At 37.3% G+C, this 24,024-nt stretch overlaps 5 protein-coding genes across 5 annotated transcripts in view; 2 read left to right on the forward strand and 3 right to left on the reverse strand.

Moving 5' to 3' along the window:
* Positions 1-424: 424 nt before the first annotated feature.
* nkx2.5 (NK2 homeobox 5) lies at positions 425-1,733 on the forward strand (the record flags this gene model as incomplete). The annotated part of the gene is made up of 2 exons (XM_079249629.1): positions 425-773; positions 1,120-1,733. 2 exons carry the CDS (start codon positions 425-427, stop codon positions 1,731-1,733), a joined length of 963 nt encoding a protein of 320 aa, XP_079105755.1.
* A 1,476-nt stretch (positions 1,734-3,209) lies between these two features.
* Positions 3,210-7,107, reverse strand: LOC306763131 (vesicle transport protein SEC20-like). Its single transcript, XM_079249848.1, has 6 exons — positions 7,025-7,107; positions 5,361-5,453; positions 5,186-5,277; positions 4,931-5,035; positions 4,672-4,790; positions 3,210-4,535 (listed from the first exon to the last, which is right to left on the reverse strand). Exons 1-6 carry the CDS (start codon positions 7,103-7,105, stop codon positions 4,339-4,341), a joined length of 687 nt encoding a protein of 228 aa, XP_079105974.1. The 5' UTR covers positions 7,106-7,107; the 3' UTR covers positions 3,210-4,338.
* Positions 7,108-7,313: 206 nt separating this feature from the next.
* Positions 7,314-10,290, reverse strand: atp6v0e1 (ATPase H+ transporting V0 subunit e1). Its single transcript, XM_079250495.1, has 4 exons — positions 10,099-10,290; positions 9,512-9,559; positions 7,874-7,990; positions 7,314-7,770 (listed from the first exon to the last, which is right to left on the reverse strand). Exons 1-3 carry the CDS (start codon positions 10,200-10,202, stop codon positions 7,897-7,899), a joined length of 246 nt encoding a protein of 81 aa, XP_079106621.1. The 5' UTR covers positions 10,203-10,290; the 3' UTR covers positions 7,314-7,770; positions 7,874-7,896.
* A 1,857-nt stretch (positions 10,291-12,147) lies between these two features.
* rpl26 (ribosomal protein L26) lies at positions 12,148-17,555 on the reverse strand. Its single transcript, XM_079250216.1, has 4 exons — positions 17,492-17,555; positions 16,654-16,825; positions 16,423-16,563; positions 12,148-12,314 (listed from the first exon to the last, which is right to left on the reverse strand). The coding sequence occupies exons 2-4, from the start codon at positions 16,819-16,821 to the stop codon at positions 12,186-12,188; spliced, it is 438 nt and encodes a 145-aa protein (XP_079106342.1). The 5' UTR covers positions 16,822-16,825; positions 17,492-17,555; the 3' UTR covers positions 12,148-12,185.
* A 1,824-nt stretch (positions 17,556-19,379) lies between these two features.
* ppp2r2ba (protein phosphatase 2, regulatory subunit B, beta a) overlaps positions 19,380-24,024 on the forward strand; it is a gene marked incomplete at both ends in the record, with an annotated part of 47,850 nt that continues 43,205 nt past the window's right edge. The window contains one exon of the mRNA XM_079249712.1: positions 19,380-19,458. Coding sequence (XP_079105838.1) covers positions 19,380-19,458 — 79 coding nt within the window. The remainder of the gene's footprint in view (positions 19,459-24,024) is intronic.

Genomic DNA, 24,024 nt, shown 5'->3' on the forward strand with positions numbered 1-24,024 from the left:
AAAACTATGCAAAATGCTTATAAACTAATAATAATAATAATAATAATAATAATAATAATAATAATAATAATAATAATAATAATAATAATAATGAGCTAATTTAAAAGACTGAGCTTGTGTCAGGCATCACGCCATTATAGGCCAATTGGAGCAGTGTGGACCAGGAAAATCTGGTCCTCTTTTCCCTCCTCCTCTTTCTCCCTGCGTCATTAAGAGGAGAGGCCCAGAAAAAAAAGAAAAACAGTTTGAAGACATAGTTGACATTCAAAATGCACACTTCACTCAAGATCAGTCTGGTACACCTAACTAATACTTAAATGCAGTAAATACCAGGGAGGAAAGTGGCTTTGGTGACATCTTTTTGCTGCCCGTATGACAGGTTGATAGCTTTTTTTTTTTTTTTTTCCCCCTAAAGGTCTTAGCAATGTTTCCCAGCCCCAGCACGTCCACTCCCTTCTCTGTAAAGGATATATTAAACTTGGAGCAGAATCACAACGTCATGGTATCTTCTTTGGACGTTTCCCCTCGAATGGATTGCTGCACCGTGCCAACATCCTCGTCCTCCTGCATGCTGGCCCGCCTGAAGCAGGAGCCTCTCCGGGACATGTCCTCCTCCTCCACCGCAGCGTCTCTGTTTGGGGAAGACATCCAAGACTCCAAGGCCGGCAGAGGCAATGCGCTCAACTTCGCTTCTACCTTTTATGGCAAATCCCTCATAGAAATGGACATGGAGAAGGATGGTAGAGATGTGTTTGAGGAGAAACGAAGAAAAGGTGAGCTGGTGCATCATTTAAAAAACAAAAAATGAGGCCTACTGAAAATGAGGCCTTCAGGATCGTGAACTTTGATTTGTTCAAAACGGAACGCATGATAACAAAGAAAAAAAAACTGCTCCTAATATGGGAGGGAGTTTTTTTTTTTTAATTACCTTGATTTGCAAATAACAGTAAATACATTCAATACAATAAATAAATACAATACATGGTTTTAATGTGTATTTTAAAACAGTTAAAGTGCATTACTTCCACTAGCAAGTTATGAGTTGTGCTCGCAGTAAATACAATATCCTTTGTACATAACTGGTATAATTGGCTCTAATAAATAATTTTCTTTATTTAGAGGACTACAGTGGCCCGGCTGATCCTGTGGATGATATAAAGGCCGACGATCCGGACCGACCCAGACCCCGGAGGCGCAGGAAGCCCAGGGTCCTGTTCTCCCAGGCGCAGGTGTACGAGCTGGAGCGCCGCTTCAAGCAGCAGAGGTACCTTTCTGCCCCGGAGAGAGACCACCTGGCGGGAGTGCTCAAGCTCACCCCAACTCAGGTGAAGATCTGGTTCCAGAACAGGAGGTATAAGTGCAAGAGGCAGAGGCAGGACCAGAGCCTGGAGATGGTGTCTCTGCCGCCGCCAAGGAGGGTGTCGGTGCCAGTACTGGTGCGGGACGGAAAGCCTTGCTTGGCCGCGGACACGGCAGCCTATAACACCCCTTACAGCGTGGGCCCCATCAATCATTTCACTTATAACAACTACCCAGCCTTCAGCAGCTACACCAGCCCCGGCTGCAGCACAAACTATGCATGCAGTTACCCCGCAGCCACCATGCAGACTGTGCAGGGCTCGTCCAGCAACGGGAATTACATGAACTTTGGGGTCGGAGATCTGAATAATGTCCAGAATACATTCTCTCCTGGGAATGGGGTGTCTTCATTACACGGCATTAGGACGTGGTAGTAAAATAAATCAATAAAAATAAAGATTCACTAATTCACTTTGACAGGAATAAGACCGCATGCAGATTTAAATATGTCAAAACGTGACTGAGTTTAAGTGTATTCCCTTAATATTTAATGACTTTTGTAGTTTCCATTAGTTTAATCACCAGGTTTTTGTTTTGTCTCCATAACAAAACCTTTCAGTGCAAATGCAAATGTGTATGTAGCCATATGTAATAAAAGAAAAGTTGCATCCGTTTATTCTGTGAATTTGCCATACCATTTTCTATGTATTTATTAAGTTAGTTTCTTTAGTTATCATTGGTGGGTGCTTTTTATTTTTTTCTCTCCACTGAAATCAGATACATAAAACCTAATTATATTTGTGGGGAAAAGTCCTCAAGTATTTCTGACATCAAAAAACGTAATTTCATTGTGCAATTCTAACACACTTCCCTAAACAATAATGCAACTAAAATATATTAAATAACTATATGAAATTATTCCATGCCCAAATCTACAGATCTTCATAGAGGATATCATCAGTAAATCCCTGTCATGGTTTGTGTCTAGTTAAAATGTTCAAGTGCCCATTAGAAAACTTCCCTCAATTTGCTTAAACAAAGTTGTTAAAAGTTTACCTTTTTTTTTACAACCCAGTTTCAGCCACATGTCTCCACACAAATGTTTAAATAATGCTTGGACAGAGATGGCTGTTAACCATGACCTTGACCTGGAAATGTGTAAACAAGGCACTGATGACATTAAATAACTAACTTGTTTTTCTTTTTGGAAAAATGGGCAAAAAATGAAAAAAAAAAAAATTTAAAAAATGATTTCACTTCAACATTTTAAACCATAGAATCTGCTAACTTTGTTTAATCCTCCCTCTTTGCCATTAAAAGGGCACAAAAAGTTCTATTTGAGATATTTTTGAAATTAAAATTTTATTACTAAATATTTACATTTCAGCATTCTGGTTTAAAGAAGTAATTATGGACTAATTTTGCATGAACTCACTAAAGATTTAAAGTTTCCCGTAGCCTATAATAGAATATTCAGCACAGCTCTCCCATACGAATGTTACAACATAAATGCAGTTTCTTCGTCATCTGCCTCCTGTTACACCCTCAGCGAGCTCTCCAGCACACTTACCCAGATACAAACCAAAGTACTTCATCCACAATATCTCTGTGCTAAATGCAAGAATAGTCCAATTTGCTCAACAGAGAGCCAGAGGACTTTGTCTAAGTGAGCAGTTATATGAACAGGCAAGGAACCGGCTCTGCCCATCTGCCTCCACTTTACATGAGTAAGAGATGCTTAGGCATCTCTCAGGTCTCTCCACACATCCTTTGTTGACTTTTATCTTTTCCTTAAAAAATAATGCACACACATGAACAAATATGACACGTTGCAAGCATCAGCCCAGAAGTATTTGAGTTTATTCTTCGTCAGTACTGAGAAATTAACAAATACCAAACAAAATGGCAATGGCAGGCAATTGCAGAGAGGGTAACAAGGTCATGTCGCTTCTCTGGCCACCCTCTACTCTGTGGTGTTGAAAAGGCAACGCCAGATAACAGCGCTGCACAAACCTAAAAATATCCCCCCACACCCTCCACCCACACAGGAGGGAGAGAAGGGAAACTGGTCGGAATAATCTGCTTTTCCGGGTCTTATCTGAACAAAGGCAGGGGTGCATGGGGCTCTATCTCAGCTAGTGGGAACAGTGCTGCTCCTTCGCTGAGCCTTTCTGCTCGGCTGCAGCCCCACAGCAGCGGGGATGCTGCAGAGCGCCAACACACACTTAATAAAGGTTCTTTCATTCTTGGTTTGCATGCAGACTTAATAAAACAACAGTTGGAAGTGCAGGTAAACTCACATGGAGGGTGCGGTCAGGATGAATCTTCACACAGTAAAGACAATCTAAATTCTATATTTGTTTAAAACAGCATTAAGGCAATTTTAAGCTTTTATAAATTATGCAGTACGTTGCTACAAACAGCATTTACACAAACACGTGAAAAAATCTTTGCGAAGTAATGATGAAATACTAGATTAATGGGTCTGAGTGTGTTGCACAGAAATGTGCTGACCTGGCACTGTTCTCTAAAATATGTTCTCAGTAAGATGTCATTTCATACAGATATTTAACAGTAATAATTAATTGCACTGTAATCGTTTTAATAATGATGAATGACAGACAAGACATTAAAAACTAGTTAAACAGAAATAATAATAAAAAACAAAAATATTATTTTTTTATATGTTTTCTGTACCTTTGAGAAGAACTTGGGAATCATAAACATACTTGAGTTGTATTATCTGAAAAGGATCAACCTCTGTTACATTTTGCACCAAAGACACCTACATATATTTTTCTGAATAATTTTCTCCTTTAGTACAATTTAAAATAAGATACAAACAACTACATGTGCAGGATTTTTTTTCCCCTCATCATGGATAATATTCTCTCTGAGCAGCATCACAATTAAGAGAAGTAGACAGTCGGCATGTTTTGGGTCCTATGAAAGACACCACTTAGAGCCGTTTAAACTACTTGGGATTAAAACAGAAAATACTGTACATGGAAATGGGAGCGCTCCTCTGAGCTAGCTGGTCTACAGGAAGGGGAACAGTCTCTTCTTGAGGATGTAAAGTACAGTGGCGAGGAAGAGAGCCAATGCCAGGAATATGAGCAGCTTATCGGTGAGCTCCCTGCGGTTGTACTTAGTGATGAGTTTTCTCCCGAGCTGAATGGTCCCCGTCATGGTTTTAAACTCTTCATTTGTTTCCTGGATTGTTCTCGATGAGGTTGCTAAAAGGAGAGAAGAAAAGGGGTTTTTAACACAAACCGGACTTTGATTTTAGAGACAATGCAAAAAGAGATGATTCACTAATAACATTATTCAATTAACTGAATTATTTTAGTTAAACGAGTTTCCTTTATTTACCCAGTGTTGTTATGGTGTCCTCACTCTGCTGAACCTGCTGGGCCATCATTCGGCTGATGCTCATCAGATTTTCCGTGATGGTACTTGTGGTTTGAGCCAGGCCCTCTTTGGTCATCTTTCTGATACAAACATGAGACACTGCTCCTCAAACGACATGCTTTGTAAAGACTTAGTAAAGTGTGAAGAAAATATGGTTTTCTAATCACAATGTTTAATAAGATACGCTGCTTAGAGAAATAGTCCCACACTGCCTATTCACCTCTGTCTCACGGCATCATCGGCTCCGTTAAAGAGCGCCTGCTTTTCCATTTTGTCGATGGACAGTTTGCTAGCGAGGTTGGCTTTCCTCCATGCTGTCTGGTTACTGCAAAAATATACAAAATAAAATATAAAAACTATGTCCATTGAGTTAAAACTGGTTGTATTTGCAACAGCAATGTCATACGAATGAAGACACACACACCTTAACTCATTTTTATACACTTTCAGGTGTGATTAGTTCAAAGGACATTACCTCAGCATCTGCTTTCTGTGTCCCTCCACTTGACTGACCAAAGCTTGCTTGTCCGATTCTTTGTCCTGCTCCATTGCCGTCTGCTCCAAGTCCTGACACAGCAGTAAAATAAGCCATGCATTTTATGTTCTTCACACAATAAATACTTGTTTATCTTAAAAGTAATACTTCCCACCTGAATCCTTAATCTGAGGTTGTGGAAACACTTCTTCACATTTGCATTTATTTCTGTTAACTTGCTTTGAGGGCCGGTGAACTCTGTAATATCCTGTTGAGACAAGTGGTTGCGCTTTCAGTGACGTGTTGCTAGGTGGATGGTATGCAAAGCAAGCTGAACATGAGGAAGGTTCTGAGGGTCTCTTTACACAAACAGGGATGACATGGTCTTAGAAAATCACCACCTCATCTCTAGGCTATTAAGTGGAATGGTAAAACAAATTCTGCTTTTTTTTAAGAATACAAAAAGTAATTTTCATTTCCCACAATTACGGTTTTATTGTCCAAGTAGCAAAACATATTTATTTTATAGTGTAATGAATGGAAGAACAGATTCCCACATTGTAAAGACTGGAATAAGTAAATGTTTCTTTGACTGTTCCCAATTTACCAGCTCTACAATCATTGCTCATTTTTAATCAGCTGTCTAAAATATTACCTGGAAAAACACATTTTATGAGGTGAAAAATACTGATGAATAATAAAATAAGTCAATAACATGATTATTTTTTAAATCTGAAGCTTAAGAATTAGGAAAAAAATAAAGTAAATAAATAAATGTATTCAAGTACAATGTAAACTATTTGAGCACAGCCAAGCTACTTTACAACTCAACTCAAATACATTTCAGTGGGACATTTGTATTTTCTGTGTTTTTTGGACGGCTTGAGCTAAGCCTAAGGTAATAACTGGCAGATTCATCAAAAGGAATATTTGCCTCTAAACTTATCATAAACTTCAGTTCTATAAATGTTCAAGTGATTAAGTATGTCTTACAGAAATCAGAGTAAAAGAAAGTGAGAGCGCATCTGTTATTTGCTTTGCTTTTTTCTCTATTACTCTATTACTTTTCATGCTGACCAGATGTGCACATGCTTATTCTTCATAAACTAGTTCTAACCCGCTACTGCTCAGTTGATGGCATCACTTTGATTAATGTCACAAAATGATGACCTAAAAGGCATTTATTTTTGCATTGATAAGACAATCTGACTATTGATCAAAGTTTAATACAGCACATCTTAAATATTCTCGATTGGTCTTAAAATCTGGATTACATCTATGTATGAAAGTGTCTCTAAGTCAGGCTTTTATTTATATATATATATATATATATATAATTTTTTTTTAAACAAAAAACATTGTGCATTTATTATATTTACAGCAGTCAGTTGTCCTAGGCAAAAAATTTACATTAGTTAGATTCAGGTGAATGCATATGAAATCGAAAGGAATAAAACAGTAGTACTAAGTTGTTCTGTAGTTTGCTCAAACTTATGTAATTTTACCGGACTAAGGAACTTTTCATGCAGGATTGTTTTACACAAACCAAACAAGTATACATTGTTTGGGCAAAATAGCAAACATGCCCTGTCTAATAACCGATAAATCTGAAAATGTTACTTACGTACACGTTTCATTTTCCACATTCAACATAATTATGTTTTTGTTGGCACATCTGACAGTTTCAGTCAGCTGAGTTGGAGCTATAAAAGCTGCCAATAGTCGGTGTTACACACAAACAAACCAGCGGTCTGAAACACGACTCCTTTAAATGGCAAGCTCAGACTTGATCGCATGTAAACGAGACACAACATAGTCTTACCAAATACACATTCGCACCTGGATGAGAGCTTTGATTTCCAAATCATATTTGAGGATTTCTTGTTCACATACTCGTACGTGGACATCTACGGTCGCCATGTTGTCAACGTAGCCGGCTAAAACTACGGAAAGCAGGAAGTTAGCTGTGAACTTCGACTTTCGACACTCACAAAAAAGCAAAACTCAAAAAATAGACTGCATGTAAAATAACACAGAATAATTTAACATTTAATATTTATTCATTTAATCAGTTTTTATATATCTAATACGTTGAATACAGGCAACAACAAATGCATTTTACTTAAAAATGTTGAAGTACTAACATACAAAATAATTTTAATACAATGGCAAAACACATGAAGCAATCAGGATTTCTGTGTAATTTTGAGCAATAATTATGAAACAGTGAAGTTATCAATATATTTGTGAGCTTTTAAATAGTCTCTATAAAAAAACAAACAAAACCAAGATTATGTTAAATACACAAAAGATTTTATTACATTTAATTAATATTGACAATAACACTCATCACAAATTTACACAATATATATACCGAACAATAAATGAACGCTGATTTAAAGGAAAGCACATCCAGTGAGATTTCTATGGGAATCTCTTTGAGAGTTCTTTGATTATTAATCTAAAGAAGGCAACAATGTGGACAAGACTCAAAAATCACAAGGCTGTGGGTTTTCATGCTATCCGGAGGCATGTTCTCTGCAGTCACAAACATCCGTGTCAGGCGCTTTGATACCGAGGCATGTCTGTAATGAAAACCAAGGAAAAAGGAGGCAATTGAGCTATAAATTACAAGTAAATGCTTTATCGCCTAATGAAAAACAGGTGGGTTTAGGCTGAAAAGTTTACCTGAGGAGTTCTGAAAGGGCAAATTAAGACCAGTGGTATTGCAGGTACCAGATGGTGTCAGTGGACAAGGAGGGTCCAAACAGTGGGTTTAACTGGGCCAGTATTGCTATCAACCAGCTGATGGACAGAAAATATTGAGATCAAATATCAACACAACATACTTGAGAACATGAGGTTGATGCTTATAAACAGCATTCTGAATGTACACCAGTATCTCTCTCAGCTCTTCTTCCAGTTTGAAACTTCACATTACATGAATAAAGACAGGCTGGAGTCAAATGACTCTGCTGCAAGGCTGCTTTGTCTCTACTGCCCTCTTTTGCCTACAGCTGTGTAACATTACACCACCTGTACACTTGCACCAAATTATAAGTATACATAATTCATTATGAAAATGGAACTTGCATGATTTACGTGGTCGCAATAATGCTTCCACTTGAGCACCCACTGTTTTTTTTGTCTTGTACAGCATTTAAGCAAGCCGAATATTGGTCTGGATGCTGTGTTCTGGTGAGCAAATTTACTTTGCCAAAGAGCGCTTTATAGATATAATGATCCCCTTGATATTCTTGATTTTTATTTTATTTTTCTATTTATTTTGCACAATTGTTCTTATTACAGAGTTTATACTGCCAGACCAGACTGGAGAAGATTGAAAAGGGACAAAGAGAGAACGGAAAAAAGAAAATCGGAGAAAACACCTCTTAGAGAGATAAAGAGAGAAAAACATACATACATGTGCATTTACATGCGCATATACACATACGCCTATATTTCCACACATACACACACTCATATACACACACAAGCCAACCATAGATTCACTGTCCCTCCGTGGAAGGTCAAAGCCATCAACTGTCGGGAGCACCAGAAACTAACAAGTTAAATCAGAAATATAGAAAGAAAACTAGCTTCTGTAAGTAAATAAACCTGCAGACGACTCAGTGATTGTGTCACATGCAGAACATACGCAGTAGAGCGTGTTCAGAGAAGAGTGATCATGCCAATGTGACACCCACTGTTGAAACATTCATATCAGAAAGCCAAACTAAATAAATTATTAAAATAAGAAACAGACAATCATAAAAAAGACCCACAAGGTCATGACAGATTAAAAGATACTGATACGAAAGTACAAAAAACTGATGGCACTGAGAAGTAAACTGAGACTAGAAGAATGAAGATAGAGAATAAATCATGTTATACACAGTTATTTTAATGTGTATATATATATATATATATATATATATATATATATATATATATAAAATAAGACTTAGATACATATATGGCAAACCCACACAAAATTATGCAAATACACATAGAGATGCAAATCGGCCAAAAACAACAACAACAACAACAAAAATGAAATTACCAAATTCTTAAAACTTGAACACAAACATCCAAAGCAAGATAAAACTCTCAATATGTAAACTACTGCAAAACCACTTCATTGGCTCAATACAACTTCAAATCTGGAACTGGAATATTTGGAGAACTTCCACATGTCTTTACCATTTTTTTCCCCATCAGCCCCTCAAGATGCCACTCTGATTCATTCTGGCTAAATACAATGCTTTTTAGTGCAGTTCTAACTACTGGGGAACATATTAGTGTATTCAAGAAGGCAATACTCACAACAGATAGCAGCAAACTGCAGTTAGTACCAGCATTGTGACAATCACGCTGTGGGAGGAAAGAAAAAGAGAGTTGTGGGTTAAATGTAGTATTTAATGGCTGTTTTTAATGTTTTTTTTTTTTTTTTTTTTAAATTTTTTTTATTAAGTACTATGCAGTCACGTGATCCCGTGACTTACGAGAGGAACAAGCAAAAAAGGAAGCTGCAATAATTTTGTCCACTTTTCTTGATTTGGAATAATATATTTACGTGTTTAATTATTTTATATAAATGCTAATATGTATGTTGACACACAAAAAAGAATTTACAGAGTTCTTTACGAAATATAAATGCGACGATGCAATCTTCTCGCCTACAAATTAGCTCCACTTAGCTAAACCCAACTTTTACTAGTTAGACTAGTTCACAAGATTTAAACTTTTTTTTAAAACCTCTTTTAACATTTAGAATATATTTAAAGTAAAGTATTATTTGCAATTAACAAGTTTGCTCATACGTACACGGTCAAGTAACTACTTACGACTAATTTATGCCGTTAAATGAGCTAATTTGAGCTAACTAAAAGCTACGGAGCTAACAAACTCACCCTCTGTTTGGTCCTTTAGGGATGAACCAAGGCACAACTCCTCCAACAAAAGCCCAAAACAGGGTCATGACAGACATGGCGATCGCAAATCTCTGATCTGCCATGACTTCGAATATTCCTAAAAACACACAAAAAAATTCAGAGGTACAAAGTTTTACCAAACTTTGGTACAGGACAGTAGTCAGACATGAACTGCTGCCTGACGTCACGCACGAATCACATGATTGTAGCAGAGGGAGGAAGTAGAGCTGGACCCGTCTATGTGCTGGACCGACTATGTGCTGGGCTGAGGTCTTCAATAAACAGACAGATAAATAAACATTTTTATCAAAGCAAGCAAGATTTGTGCCAGTGCTCCTTTAAAACGAGGTTTTACAATCGTTCTCAAATGCATTCATACCCTCTTATTAAAGAAGGAAAAAACACAGCTGCCTGTGAAATAAGCTGAAATTGTTCGAAGTACTAATAATAATAAAAAAAAAGAAAATCATTACATTATTTTCAAATTCTGGTTCAATATAAAAAAGCTTTTAAGCAAACAAATAGGATAAAATAATATATGTTACATCACTCACAAACAAATATTTTGTTGAACAATCCTTTAATGTTTCCACTACAGTCAGGTGTTTTCTGTATCTCTGACTTCTGCACCTGTTGACAGGTATTTTATCCCACTGTTTAAAAAAAGTGCTTCAATTAGTCCAGGACCGATTTTTTTCTTCAACTCAAATAAATGAAAGCAAACAGACAAACTAAAACTGTCGTATATCAGCTAAAATATTCATTAATTCATTCATTTTCCGAACCGCTTATTCCATTCAGGGTCGCGGGGAAGCTGGAGCCTATCCCAGCCGGCTTAGGGCGACAGGCAGGGTACACCCTGGACAGCTCGCCAGTCCATCGCAGCAGCTAAAATATAATTTAGCAAATTTTTAGTTACTGTTCCTTTTTTAATCTTTAGTTTTTTGATGACTTGTAAATTAAGCCTTTTCTTTAATGAAAGGGTATGAATAAATTTGAGGACAACTGTATATTGATTAAAAACAGTTTGCATAATCAATCTGATTTCACAGAAAAATGTCTGAGCTGTTGAACCCAAAACTTGTCAAGATTATTATGAAGTATTTTAATTTTGAGTGATGTACAAAATATTGTCAACACAAATAAATTACATTTTGCATGTAATAGACCGTTTCTATTTACAAAAATGGTCACAACTGGATTTGTAAGTAATCGTAACAAATTCTTTGAAAATCTCCAAGTTAAAACATAAGTTTTTTAGACCATGTGTATGCTTACCTCAGAGCTACTTTTATATATTAGTGACACCTACATGGGAATAGAAGATTAAAATATTTTAAAATGCTTTTCCAATCATGCACTGTCAACATTTGGTTACTTTACTTGTTACATCTCTGAATACCTACACATAGAACTATTTGCTGACACCTATTGTTTATTTGGCTTACATAATGTACTTCTTGCTGACACCTATTGTTTATTTGGCTTACATAATGTACTTCATGCAACAATAGCCTATTTTGACAGTCAGCAAAAATTCACCTTTTTTCTTTTAAATTAATCATTGCCCATGTTCAATATTAATGGCTCAAAACCTTAAAATTTAGACTACTTTGTCTTAGGGATTTTTACATGAACTGATCAAACAAATTTTCCTTGTAGACTGTGCTCTGGTCTGTTTTTAAAATACTAGTTTCTCAGAAATACTACACCTTTTTAACATTTCTATGTTCTTGTATACTTTTGAGGACAGGATTAGTTAGCACTGAATGTTCAACACCCTAACATATATACACAACATGTAAAATAACAACAGCAATTACTTTATGCTAGTTTGTAGTAACACTAAGTATTTTCTAATAAATTTGCACTTGCAAAAGACTATAAAATGTATGCAGTGCAGCCTTTGAAGCTTTAGACAAACTGAGTGGCAATTCTTGGAGCAAACTTTGTAAGAAACTGATGCACATTTATGGTAGATATAGAAAATTCAATCCATTCAAAAATAAAACTCCAGACAAACTGAACTCCATTTACACAGTTTATTGATAGCAAAAAGATCCTTTTCACTCCTGCATCTTCTCAATGGTCTCCTCCTTGTATTTGCCCTTCTCCTTTCCATCAGCACGAGACTTGGCCTTGCGTTCTAGGATCTTCTTGCGGTCCTTATCCAGCTTTAGCCTGGTGATGACCACCTATAGATGGAAGAAAGGAGGATTATTGAACAAACCATAACGTGTCTCACCTGCAGAAGCAACTTCATTAAAAAAATCAAATACATCTTTGTGGTTATTCAGAGGGTGAAATCAAATATTCAAATACAGCTTTTTTTTAATCTGAGGTTTCTCCAACATGCAAAGAAAACTTCTCCAATGTACAATCTATTAATTTGAACTTCAAAACGAGGATACCATTAACTAAAATATACAGAATTTATATTGAATAAAGCCACAAACTTGGTCCATTGAGTCCCATTTCACTATGCCTGTGATTAGCTGGTGTGCCTTACTTCATGTTTGTTGGGGATGCTTGTCATCAACAATTATCAAATAAGGCACATAAGGCTCTTATAATTAGAAGGCTGAACAGTGACTGGTCTGAGAAGGGACAGAAAAAAAAGAAAGAAAAATAAAAAGGGAAAAACAGAATGTATTGCTTAGCGCAGTGGTTCCCAAACTGGGGGGCAGGCCTCCCAGGGGGGGCCCAGAGTAATCACAGGGGGGCGCAGCAAGGCTAAATAAAACTTGGGAGTTTTTACACTGGATAAATTTGTAAAAATATAATTGGAAATGATAATAAATCAACAAGAGACCTCAAGAAAAAAAGAAAAAAAAAACCAACAAAAAAAAACAAAAAACCCAACAACAAAAAAAAAACTATCATGGAGTATATCTGTCCCAGCTTGACCAGTAATAATAATAACCAATGGTGGGTAATAATAACACCATAGTCTTTTGCATGGACCAAAATAGTATCATTTAATATCATGAAGTACGAAGCCAAACAAGTTACACCACCACTTGTGGACTTTTCATCCTGAACACAAAGAAAAGCCTGCAGGTTATTTTAGAAATAAATTATCCAACTATCATAAATAGCAATGTTGTTTTACTAAAGCAGCATAGTCTCATAGAAAACTCCTCTCACCTAAAGTAGTAGTAGTGTTTGACTCTAAAGCAGAAGAGTGGATAATAATACTGACACAGTTCTAATTATAGTTACCTACAATACAGCCACTAAAACTAAAGATGCATTTCTAGTATGTTTCTTCGGTTTATGTGACGGGAGGGGGGGCTTGACATTATTGTTGTCGTTGACAAGGGGGCCCTGCAGAAAAAGTTTGGAAACCACTGGCTTACCAAATGGCTGAAGCAGTGACCCTGTATCGGACACCATGATGCAGTAGAGGCTCAACACTATTAAATAAATAAATCCAATTTAAAAGCAGCATCTTCTTAGATTTACAATGTATAATATTTATAAATTATACAATTTTGGATCCTGGTAATCTCTGAAAGTTTATTTCTATAAAACTACTAAAAAGCATTAGTTACACATACTTTAATCACTTCAACACATACAATGCTGTCAGCCAAGTCACAACTTGAATAGTAATGACAAATAATAAAGCCAGCCAAAAAGTTTATGTGAACTGTAGCTGTAGCTCTAGAGCAGCTCTGTAGCAATCCCCCCCCCCTACACCAGAGTAAATAGTTGCACGTGTTGAGGCACAGTGAGAAGCAGTGTTATTAGTCTTAATAATGGTGCTGATTTAAATACCAGAACCTGCCATCAAAATGTGTCTATAGCAAGCTGAAAGAAAAAAAGTCATTGTTAACAGAGGAATTACAATCCAATTCTCCCCAATGTTTTTCTGTCAGGATATTGTCATAGTATGCCCTGCACCTTTTCTGCTAATGTGTCAAAACTCTGAAAACTGGTAATATGACCCGAAGGATTAGTCCGATGCTCAGTGGAAAAGATCTGTTTTGGTCAAATAAAGAAGCACATTTGTCTTTATTTTTCAAAAGGAATTGTACAGAATTATAGACTAAACTCACTCTATAATATACATGAATGAACTGATAGCAGAAGGTTTCTTTGAAGCCATATCAAGCCTGACTCCAAGGTCTGTTGTCTGTAAGCAGGAATTAGTAAAATAAGTGAAATTGCTAAAAACTACGCTGAAAAGAAAGAAGTTTTAAGTTTTACATGATTAAAATTAAGGCAGTATTAAATCTTAAACTTAAAATACTGAACAAGTCCCCGTGCAGGAACTAAAGCAGCAACTCTAGATTTCCAAATCCATATAACTATACTAAAATTTATTTTTACCCTCCCATTAAAGGAGAAAAAAAACCCCAACAGGAGTCACTGATATAAGTTGCAACTTACAAAACTACTTATAAAAAGAACAAAATCATGTCATTGCTTTTTAATTGTGGTTTCATTTAAATACTTTAAAACAAGCAAACATAATATATTTTACATGACTTTTAAGCAAATTTTTTGTTGGATTAATTCTCACTGCAATCGAATCTTTTCTGTAAAGCCTGCTACATTCTCCTTAAGAAGCGAGAAGTTTGTTCCTGTTCTTAAGACATGCATTTTAGGTTAACTAATTGATCACTTATCACATGTAAGCTGCTTTGGATAAAACCATCTGTTAAATGACTGTAGAATAGAATAGAAAGAAGAAAATGACATTTTCTTTGCAAATGTAGAAGATTCTTGAAACAGGCTGGCAGAACTCTCTTCTCATGGGCTAAGAAGTTTTACGTGATTGGATATTTGAGATTGGTAAGGATAAGCGTGAAGCGAACAGTTGCTGCTTTGCATTTTTGCTGATGCAGGTTAAAGAGGTTGTATTAATACAACTAATTGAAATAGTGAGAAATTACAGAAAACGTTCACAACATCTGGCATATAAACACGTGGAACCAGCCATGTGCAAAATCCACTCTGTCATGTTTCTTGTTAAATATGAAATAATCATGTTCATAGCACATAAAAACATAGACACCCGCCCGTAGTGATCGTCGCCCCATTGCAGCCAAAGCCTCTCAGCGAATGAATTGACTAGATAAAAAATTAGATTTTTTCTTGCAACCTCAAGAGCAATAAAAGTTATTGCTCCTAGTGGAGTACGTAACAAGTTAAACTCTCTGTCAGACTTCTGCACCCGTTAAATATTTTGTCCCACGGCTCATCAGCAAAGTGCTGTAATTTGTCCAGGATTTTTTTTTTTTTTTTTTACATTTAACTCAAGTCAATTAAAAGAAAACTAAACAACTTATTTTACAACATTATATTTAAGCAATTAAAAAAAAAAAAAAATCTATCACTACTTTTTTCAGTAATGATATACCCTTTTTAATGGGAGGGTAGGAATATATTTTAGGTTGACTGAATAAGTTGTCATCCATGTTTTGACAGTAAACGGTTGCTGTGAAGTGTAGTTTCTGGCAAACTATTAAAAAAAAAAAACTTTTGTCAACAGTATATGATGCAATTAGAATACATTTTTTAGGAACATTAATTTCTATTGAGTTCATTTGAATCAAACACAGTCTTAACTTGAATGAAATATTTTCAGCTGCAAAAGCATCTGGTTACTTATCTAAAAGATTAAGTCTAATGTATGTCAAAATTTACACATACTGTGTAAGTTTTGTTAACATTCTGATAACAGTACACTATACGGATAAATAGGATCAAATTTGGACTCTATAATTTTGAGGAGACTAAAACTGTAAACATATATTCAACAATTGTTTTAACAACCTAAAAGATAACTACAAAACCACTGGAGACATAAAACAATCCAATACAGCAACAGTGAACTTGGTTTTATCAACACCAACTTTCAAGCTGTTAAAACAAATTTCATTGTATATCACCTCTTCTTATAAAAATCATAAAACATCATGAGGCCAAGTTTTAGATTAAGACAAAACTGAACGCTACACACAGTACTTAAGTTACATTAGCAACTGCTTGCAGCTACACATCAGATGGACAATGAAATATAGACATATTACCTACAAATACAGATAAAAATATAGATATAACTTTCATTGTCAAAATTATGTTTTCATTAATGTGATGCAAGAAAGTCACAAAACCACATCGCTTAAGTTGAGTCCTAAAATGCGTGGCAGTTTAACAGATATGCATTCAATGACCATTTATGTGCAATTCCCACAATTTATTTTTTTTTATTTTTTTTTACCACTACCAGTCCTTTTTCAAAAGATGCCGGGACAACCATACAAACATAGCATCTTCTCAAATTTGTCTCACCTTGCTGGGGTGGATGCCGACATGGACTGTGGTTCCATTGGCCTTCTCTCTCTGCACACGCTCGATGTAGATGACATACTTTTTCCTGTAGACCTGCACTACTTTGCCAATCTGCTGGCCTTTGTAGTGTCCACGGACAACCTGAAAAATGACCGAATTAGAGGTGCAAGCAAATGAAATATATTCCTTATGCATGCTACAACACGTTTGCCTCTCTGTACAGTAAAGTACCTGGACTTCGTCATCTTTGCGGATGGGCATGGACCTCACATTGTACTTCTGCCGGAGCTCCTTTGACAGTGGGGAAGACATAATCTTCCTCCTGATGTGTGAGGGAGCATTGAAGTGCCTCTTGCGGTTCTTGCGACGAGAAGATGTTACAAATGGATTCACCTTCATGATGCTGTGAAGAAAAACGTCCCCATTAAAGATAAATGATTATAAACTCTGGTACCAAGCTTGTAATGTTCAATACAATCTTGAGTTCTTCAAACACCTACGGCAATTTTTGATAACAAAAATAATAATTTGAGCTAATTTCTAATACTTTTCAACAAACAAAGCCCTGCTTAAGAACTAGGAATAAGTAACCTAGAATTCCAAATGCCGACTACGTGTGTAAATTCATAAAAGTGCCATAATATTGCAAGTTCTGTGCTCGGAGCTAACTGCTAAGCTAGCAGAATATGCTAAGAAGTTAGCATTGTACAGCTTACAAACTGTGGACACAGTTATTTAGTCGAGACGTTCACTGTCAAGTTATTAGACAATTGAATTAAATTATAAAACACAATTTAAGCGTTAGAAATGGAATATTAACTTCAGGTACCACAAAATCCAGCAGCTTCGATAGCGGTAGCAGACATGCGGATACAGGGACACTAACCAGGGAGTCACAACATTAGCACTTTATTTTTATTAATCTGTCTGGAGAATGGGCTCAATATCATCCGCTTTTTAATTGTACTGGGATTTGTGTGCCGTTCAAGCTTGCATATGGCCACACAGTGATGTAAAACAGAGGATGGATTGGGATACTTTAGCGACATTGTATTCTTGGAAATCTTACCCTGCCGCTCGCTCTTCTAAGGCCGGCCGAAAAGAGAGAGCCTTCCCGTGCACTTCCGCTTCAAACGTGCACACTCAAGTCTCGCGAGATGTCAGACGAGCAATCATAAACAACCAGTGGGGCCCAGCATTTTGCTTTTGGCCCGCTAGTCATTGTTAATGTACCTTATAGAGCTTGAAGAAAAGAAAATACTTTCAGTGTCATGAAATTCAATAAGACCAGACTCAGAGGGACCCTGACTGACTCACACCTCAATGACATACTCACGTTGTTAGTGAGCCAGGTGCAACCTAACATGGAGAGACTGGTATTGTCCAAAGATCAACTTCATGTGTCCCACTAAGTATCAGCAACTTGCCTTGTTCAACATGTACTGTTTCTTGTTGTTGACATGTTGCATTTTGTTGCCGTTTAGTGGCTCTAATTATTGTTTCTCGCCCTTTTAACTATGGCTTTGTTGTTCCATTGCTACATTGATTATTACATTGAACATTTTATTTGCCCAGATCTGAAAGAATATACTGTATTAGTTATTGGACAATAATTAAAACAACTCCATGCATTTACTTGTGTTTCACCCCTAAAACTGCAGTGTTTGGCCCATGGCTCACTGGATCATTTTCAGTTTGGCTCTTGCAGGCAAAAAGTTTGGGCACCCTTGCTGTAAACATAAAACAAGGCAATGTAAGGGTAAATAATGCTAAAGACTGCTGTGTTTGCGGGTTCCAGTTATTCAGTTATAGTGATAAGGTATTTTTTTAATGACTTTTTATTTATTTAGATACGGTTTTTAATAGGGGTGGGAAAATCAAATCGAAAAAGCAAAAATCAGGATTTTTTTTGCTTCACAATTTTCAAATCGATTTTTTGTTTAAAAAATTGTTTTTTTTTTCAAATAATAAATATAATCCATTCTAAAAATGTTTGTCGTTTTTATTGTTTTTATTGACCCTTTTACTTGTTTTCTTGGGCATTGTAGCAGCAGAATGATGGTCTGGCTTATTGGGTTGTTTTTTTTTCTGATTGAAATCAAGAAAAATGACGTACTAAAAAAAAAAAGTTTGATACATTTTTTTTGTTTTTAATCTACAAATATAGCAATATCAAAGAATTGTGATAAACGCAATTTATATCGAATCGGCACCCAAAAAAATCGGAATCAAATTGAATCGGTACAAAAGCATATAGTCACAAACCCTATTTTTTTAAATATAGATTTTGCTTACCCCCCCCCCCCCCCTTTTTCATTTTTATTTTTTTATTGTACACTGAAAATACTAAAAACATAAAGAGACTTGTACGGGGCAGTCAAATATTGGGTAATTTAGCCAAATAGTTTTATTTGTACAACGTTACTACCGTTAGTTAAGTTAAATATTGCCATAAGATGGCGCCAAACATAATCAACTAATATACTGGTTTGCAGACAAGTTTTCACCCATAATTACTCTTGTGCATGCCTCTCTTCCACACTGTTTCTCATATCTCCTTTCACTCTTATCAGTTGACAAATAGACTACGTGAGGGTGTTTTCATCAGCAGCAGACGGTACTTGCATTGCCCTCCCAGCTGTTTGGACAGATACAAAACTGCTGCCCCTGCTTAAACCAACTCGAGTACGCATCACACGGAGTGAACTATACGGACAGGAGAGCGGAGGCACGCTGACACCGTGCGCTGTTTGCTCCCCGGGCGGCGCACAGTTGCACTGGATCCTGCTGCTTGTCTGAGTAAAGTGATGCTGTCATAGCCCCCTGCGCCGCGGACATAGAGCCTCTTTCCCCCTCCCGCACCTCCCTGGATCATCCTTGGCTGGCTGTCGCGGCAGCAGTGCGGATGTGGAGCTCGCAACGCAACGCTCTTCATCTGTCGGCAAGCACCGGAGAAGATGAAATGTTTTTCCCGTTATCTCCCGTACCTCTTCCGCCCTCCGAGCACCATCCTGTCCTCCACTTGCCACACCGAAGGTAGGGCGGGACGCAGAAGGGGGGCTTTTACGGGGCTGTGAGTTGCTTACTTTATGCGTGTGACATGAACATTAAGACTGCTGTATATGTTCTTGGCTCATGCGTTTGTACATGTGAAGAAGTTAGACTGCATTCTCCATTTGCAGATTTGTCATCGTAAATGAAGTTGTCTAAGCAATTCCTAAACGTAGACATGGGGCAGAGCTAAATGTTTCTAATGCAAACAACACTATGTATAGGCTACTGTCAGCCTGTTTTTTAGAAAGAGCAGTAACAGTGTCACTAATTTTGCTTCCTTTAAAGCAATCAACATTCATGCCTACAGCATACCAAGAGAGAAAGTCAGTTTGTGGAGTTGCATGACAAGTACCCCCATTGCCCCTTGCCCCCAGTTCTCTCTTTCATTTCACCAATCGAGACAACACCCAGCTTAATTCGCCCAGTTCAGAGGATGGCATCTCTGAAAAATGCCACCCTCTGAACCTTTCCCATGCAGGAAGATACACCCAGTCCGTAGAGAGTAATTTTCCTGGAGTTTCACAGAGTTCAAAACGTTGAACACACCCATAATGATAGCTGTAGTTCTAAATGACTTCATATGCTAGCTGGTGAATTCATCCTGCTGATTGAGCTGTCAGACACAGCTCAAGAGAGTCTGAGTGTTTGTATAAGCAGCCATTTACTAGGTCATAATGTGGAGAGACTGAGGCATTGCATTATTTAGCTTTGCATGGTTGCCCTCCTTGCTTCCTGTGCATGCTCTGCCCTCAGCTCTGTGGCACAAGTAGGAAGATACTGTGGCAAAAGTTTAGTGTGTAGCAGACAAAGACAGGTCCCCACAAAGCCCACAGATATATATACTATATATATATACACATATATATACACATGCACATATATATACACATATATATACACATGCACATATATATATATATAAATATATATATATATAAATATATATAAATATATATATATATAAATATATATATATATAAATATATATATATATATATATATATATATATAGTCAATTAATATATCAGAGAAACAAACATTTAACAAAAATGCATCTATTAACAATAAATAACAAAACAAAAGCAAATAAAAATGAGCCTGCATCTAGGAATACAACGGCATCAAACTGGTCAAGGATTTACAGACTTATGCCAATTGATAAAAACTTTCTTCCAAAAAGAATTAAAACTATGAGTTACAAAGTGTCAACAAAATGTCAAAAAAAGATGTGCAAAATCTCATAATTCCACATGTTATTCCCAGTAAAACATAAACAACACATACATTCGATGCATAAATTGAGAAATTGTGCAATTTTCTGGAAAAGCAACTTTCTCTTCTGATCTCTGGGCCCTTCAGTGACACAGTGTTAGAAGCAGCGATGATTCTCTACTGGAAGTCATCGCATGGCCTTATGAACACTTCCAGAAATTACTGTCTGTGAACATATTTCACCATGTAATTCACAAATGCAGTTTATCATGCAAAGAAGAAGCCATATTTGGACACAATGTAGAAACACCACCATCTTCTCAGATCCAATGGTCTGAGGCCCTGAGGTGTGAAAAGGGGTCACAAATCAAAACTTGAGATTCGTTTGAAAAGCACGGACACTGTGTCAACACATTATGTAGACTAAAGAGGAGACGAACTATGTACCTTTCAATGGACAATTCAAAAGCCTACATCTCTGATGGTACAGGGTTGCATTATGCTCTGTGAAGTCGGCAGGTTACACATCTGTAAACGCTTCATGAATGGCAGAAAAGTTCATAGAGGTTTTGGAGCATCTGTTCACATCCAGAGAACATCTCTTTCAGGGAAGTCCTCACTAATTTAAACGTGACAATGCTGAGCCACATACTTCCAACAGATGAACACTGCATTTTAGGAAGGCTGGATTATCCAATGGGCATACGGGCCCAGGGCCCACTCCCACTTGGTGTGTTGCTATTGGTACCACTGGTTGAGAGATGTTAGAAATGCCATTTCACAGAGTATCATTCACAATTTTCACAATGTTGTGATGGGGAAGGGGGCCCGTTTGGAACACTCTGGTCCCAGGGGCCTGTACATTTTTAATCCAGCCCTGCATTTTAGGAGAAGCGTCTACTTGCTTAACTGGCCTACATGCACTCTCCATGAAATTTTCGACAGTAGAAAACAAACAAAATAAACAAAATATCTGGCAATGAAGGTCCAGGACTGTTGAGCAGCTAAAATTCTGCATCAAACCAGAATGGGTCATCATTCCTCTCCTAAAACTCCAGCAGTGGGTCTCCTCACTTCTAAGATGTTTACAAAAAGTGGTTAAAAGAGGGGATTCTAAACAATGGCAAACATCACTCTGTTCCAACTTTTGCTGCTGTCATCAAATTAAAAAGAACAAATATTTTTCATAAAATGGTTAAACACAGGTTTATTACGTTTGTAAATCTCTGGCTATCACGAATAAGCACAGAGACCCAAATGCGTGGCTCCAATTTAATAGTCTTCACAGAAAACACAGGCAGGCTGAACCTGAACATGAACAAAGACAGAAGTCAAAAACCCCCAAAATGCACACAGACAAGAAGACACATAAAATACACGGAGCGAGTGTGATTACCTGAACATGAACAAAGACAATCTGGCAAGGACAGAGGAAACACACAGACACTAAATACTAACGAGGGCGGGAAGGACAAGTAGACACAGGTGGGACATGAGGGGCGGAGCAGGTAATCACACAGGCAAAGACACAGTGAGCAGGGTAGGGATCTGAAACGAGAAACCGGTAAGTGATACAAAATAAAACAGGAAGTGCTTGGAAAATAAGACTTAAGTGCCACCAGACATGACACTGTTTTCATTTACATTTCACAGTGTCCCAACATTTTTGGAATTGGGTTTGTTACTTTAATTCTATTGCAACGTTACTATTCTGTAATTTAAAGTTCAAACCATATTTAGTACATTTATAATTGACAAATTATTCAGATAACTTAGTGTAATCAAAACAAGAGCAGCTCCATCTTAACGCTGCTCGAACATCAACATCAAACCCAAGTGTAACAGCTAAATTAAAGCTGGATTTTAAAAAGTAAGGCAAACAGAGGAGTCTTTCCCTGTCTTCTCACTCTGTCCCAATTTCTTAATTCACTTTTTCGTTTTCAGTCCTTCTCCTTGACATAAGGTATGATCGAAGAAGTGATGGTTCATAAAACACGGCGCTGCAATGCTCATCCACCATAACACGATCCCATGGTGCTCTTTGTGTGGAGACTTTATGAAACAGTTGCAGGCAGAAAGCAAGACTGAGAGATGTTGAATCCCGCCGGGGGTGGGGGGGTGTGGGGGGTGGGGATGATGACACAGCAGATGACCCTGGAAATGTGATGCGTAAAGAAATCACATACCATCTCCACACACTATCCATTTGTATGCATGTTTCAGAAAGTAAGACAAATGACACGTTTTGTGCACTAATAACCCAATTTGTGTGTTGCAAAGAGGTGTGTTTGAACATTGTGATGCGGCCATGTTGCCATGTATCGCACATCCTACGAGTCTCGATGAGGCTGGTCACTGCATCTTGGTATTCCTCCTTCATGTCTGCTGCCTCCAGCTGAGCAAAGTTAACCCCAGGGAAAATGAGTGTTCAGTAACCATGTTAGTGGAAAATGCATTATATAAGCCCTGTACTGGACCTTGTGTGTGGTTGTGTGGGTATGTGTGTGTTCCTTTTTGTTTATCTGGGCCATTGTGGATATTATGTGCCAGCATCACTTGGATTCACCTGGGTCCACTTCCTAAGGGACACACAGCCAACTTTTGTCTATCTCTTTTGACCCTTGTGTAAGTTTGCTTAGATTTATCTGAAGTTTTCATCTCTTTTTTCTGTTTTCTGTCCCCTGGTGTTCTGTTTTCTTCTGCTCCACATCAGCCTGTCACTTCTGTTTTGATGGATTAAGACTTAAACTTCTCTGATAGGTGTGTTGCTCCCTGCGTCTGTTTTGTGTTTGAGTCAGGAAAAAATGTTGGTTCGCCAAGTGACACCTCACCACATTTTACACTGCTATCAATCAGCAGAGCCACTCCTGCATCAGCTCCCTCATCTTCCTCCTTCTAGGTGTTGTACTGTCTAAAGGAAACTGATAAATTGTTTGAGTGTAGTAGGGTAAAGAAGAATAATGTAGTGATTACTTCAGGTTTGACTTTTGCGATTAATGACCGTATGAAACTTTTCTTATGTTGTGTTTATGCATGTGAATTTATGGGTGTTTATAAGATAAGCAGTGAGCTTCTGAAAAACAGTGACTCAGGGGGAAGGACTTCTGTCATCACTTAGACAAAAGGGACACTGAGTGTGTTAAGATTGCACGATTGGTGTGCGTGTGTTCTGTTATCGTACATCCTGCTGTGTTGTTGTTAGCCTGACAGACATCCAGTTCACGGCTCAGAACACATTCCTCATGATTGTCCTGTCCTTGTGCACCGCTGGGGACAAACAGTCTGCACACACAACTCATGTAATTTACACACTTGCACATGTGACAGTTCTGTTTG

Source organism: Telmatherina bonti (assembly GCF_933228915.1).
Source record: "Telmatherina bonti genome assembly, chromosome: 12".
Taxonomy (NCBI): Eukaryota; Metazoa; Chordata; class Actinopteri; order Atheriniformes; family Telmatherinidae; genus Telmatherina; species Telmatherina bonti.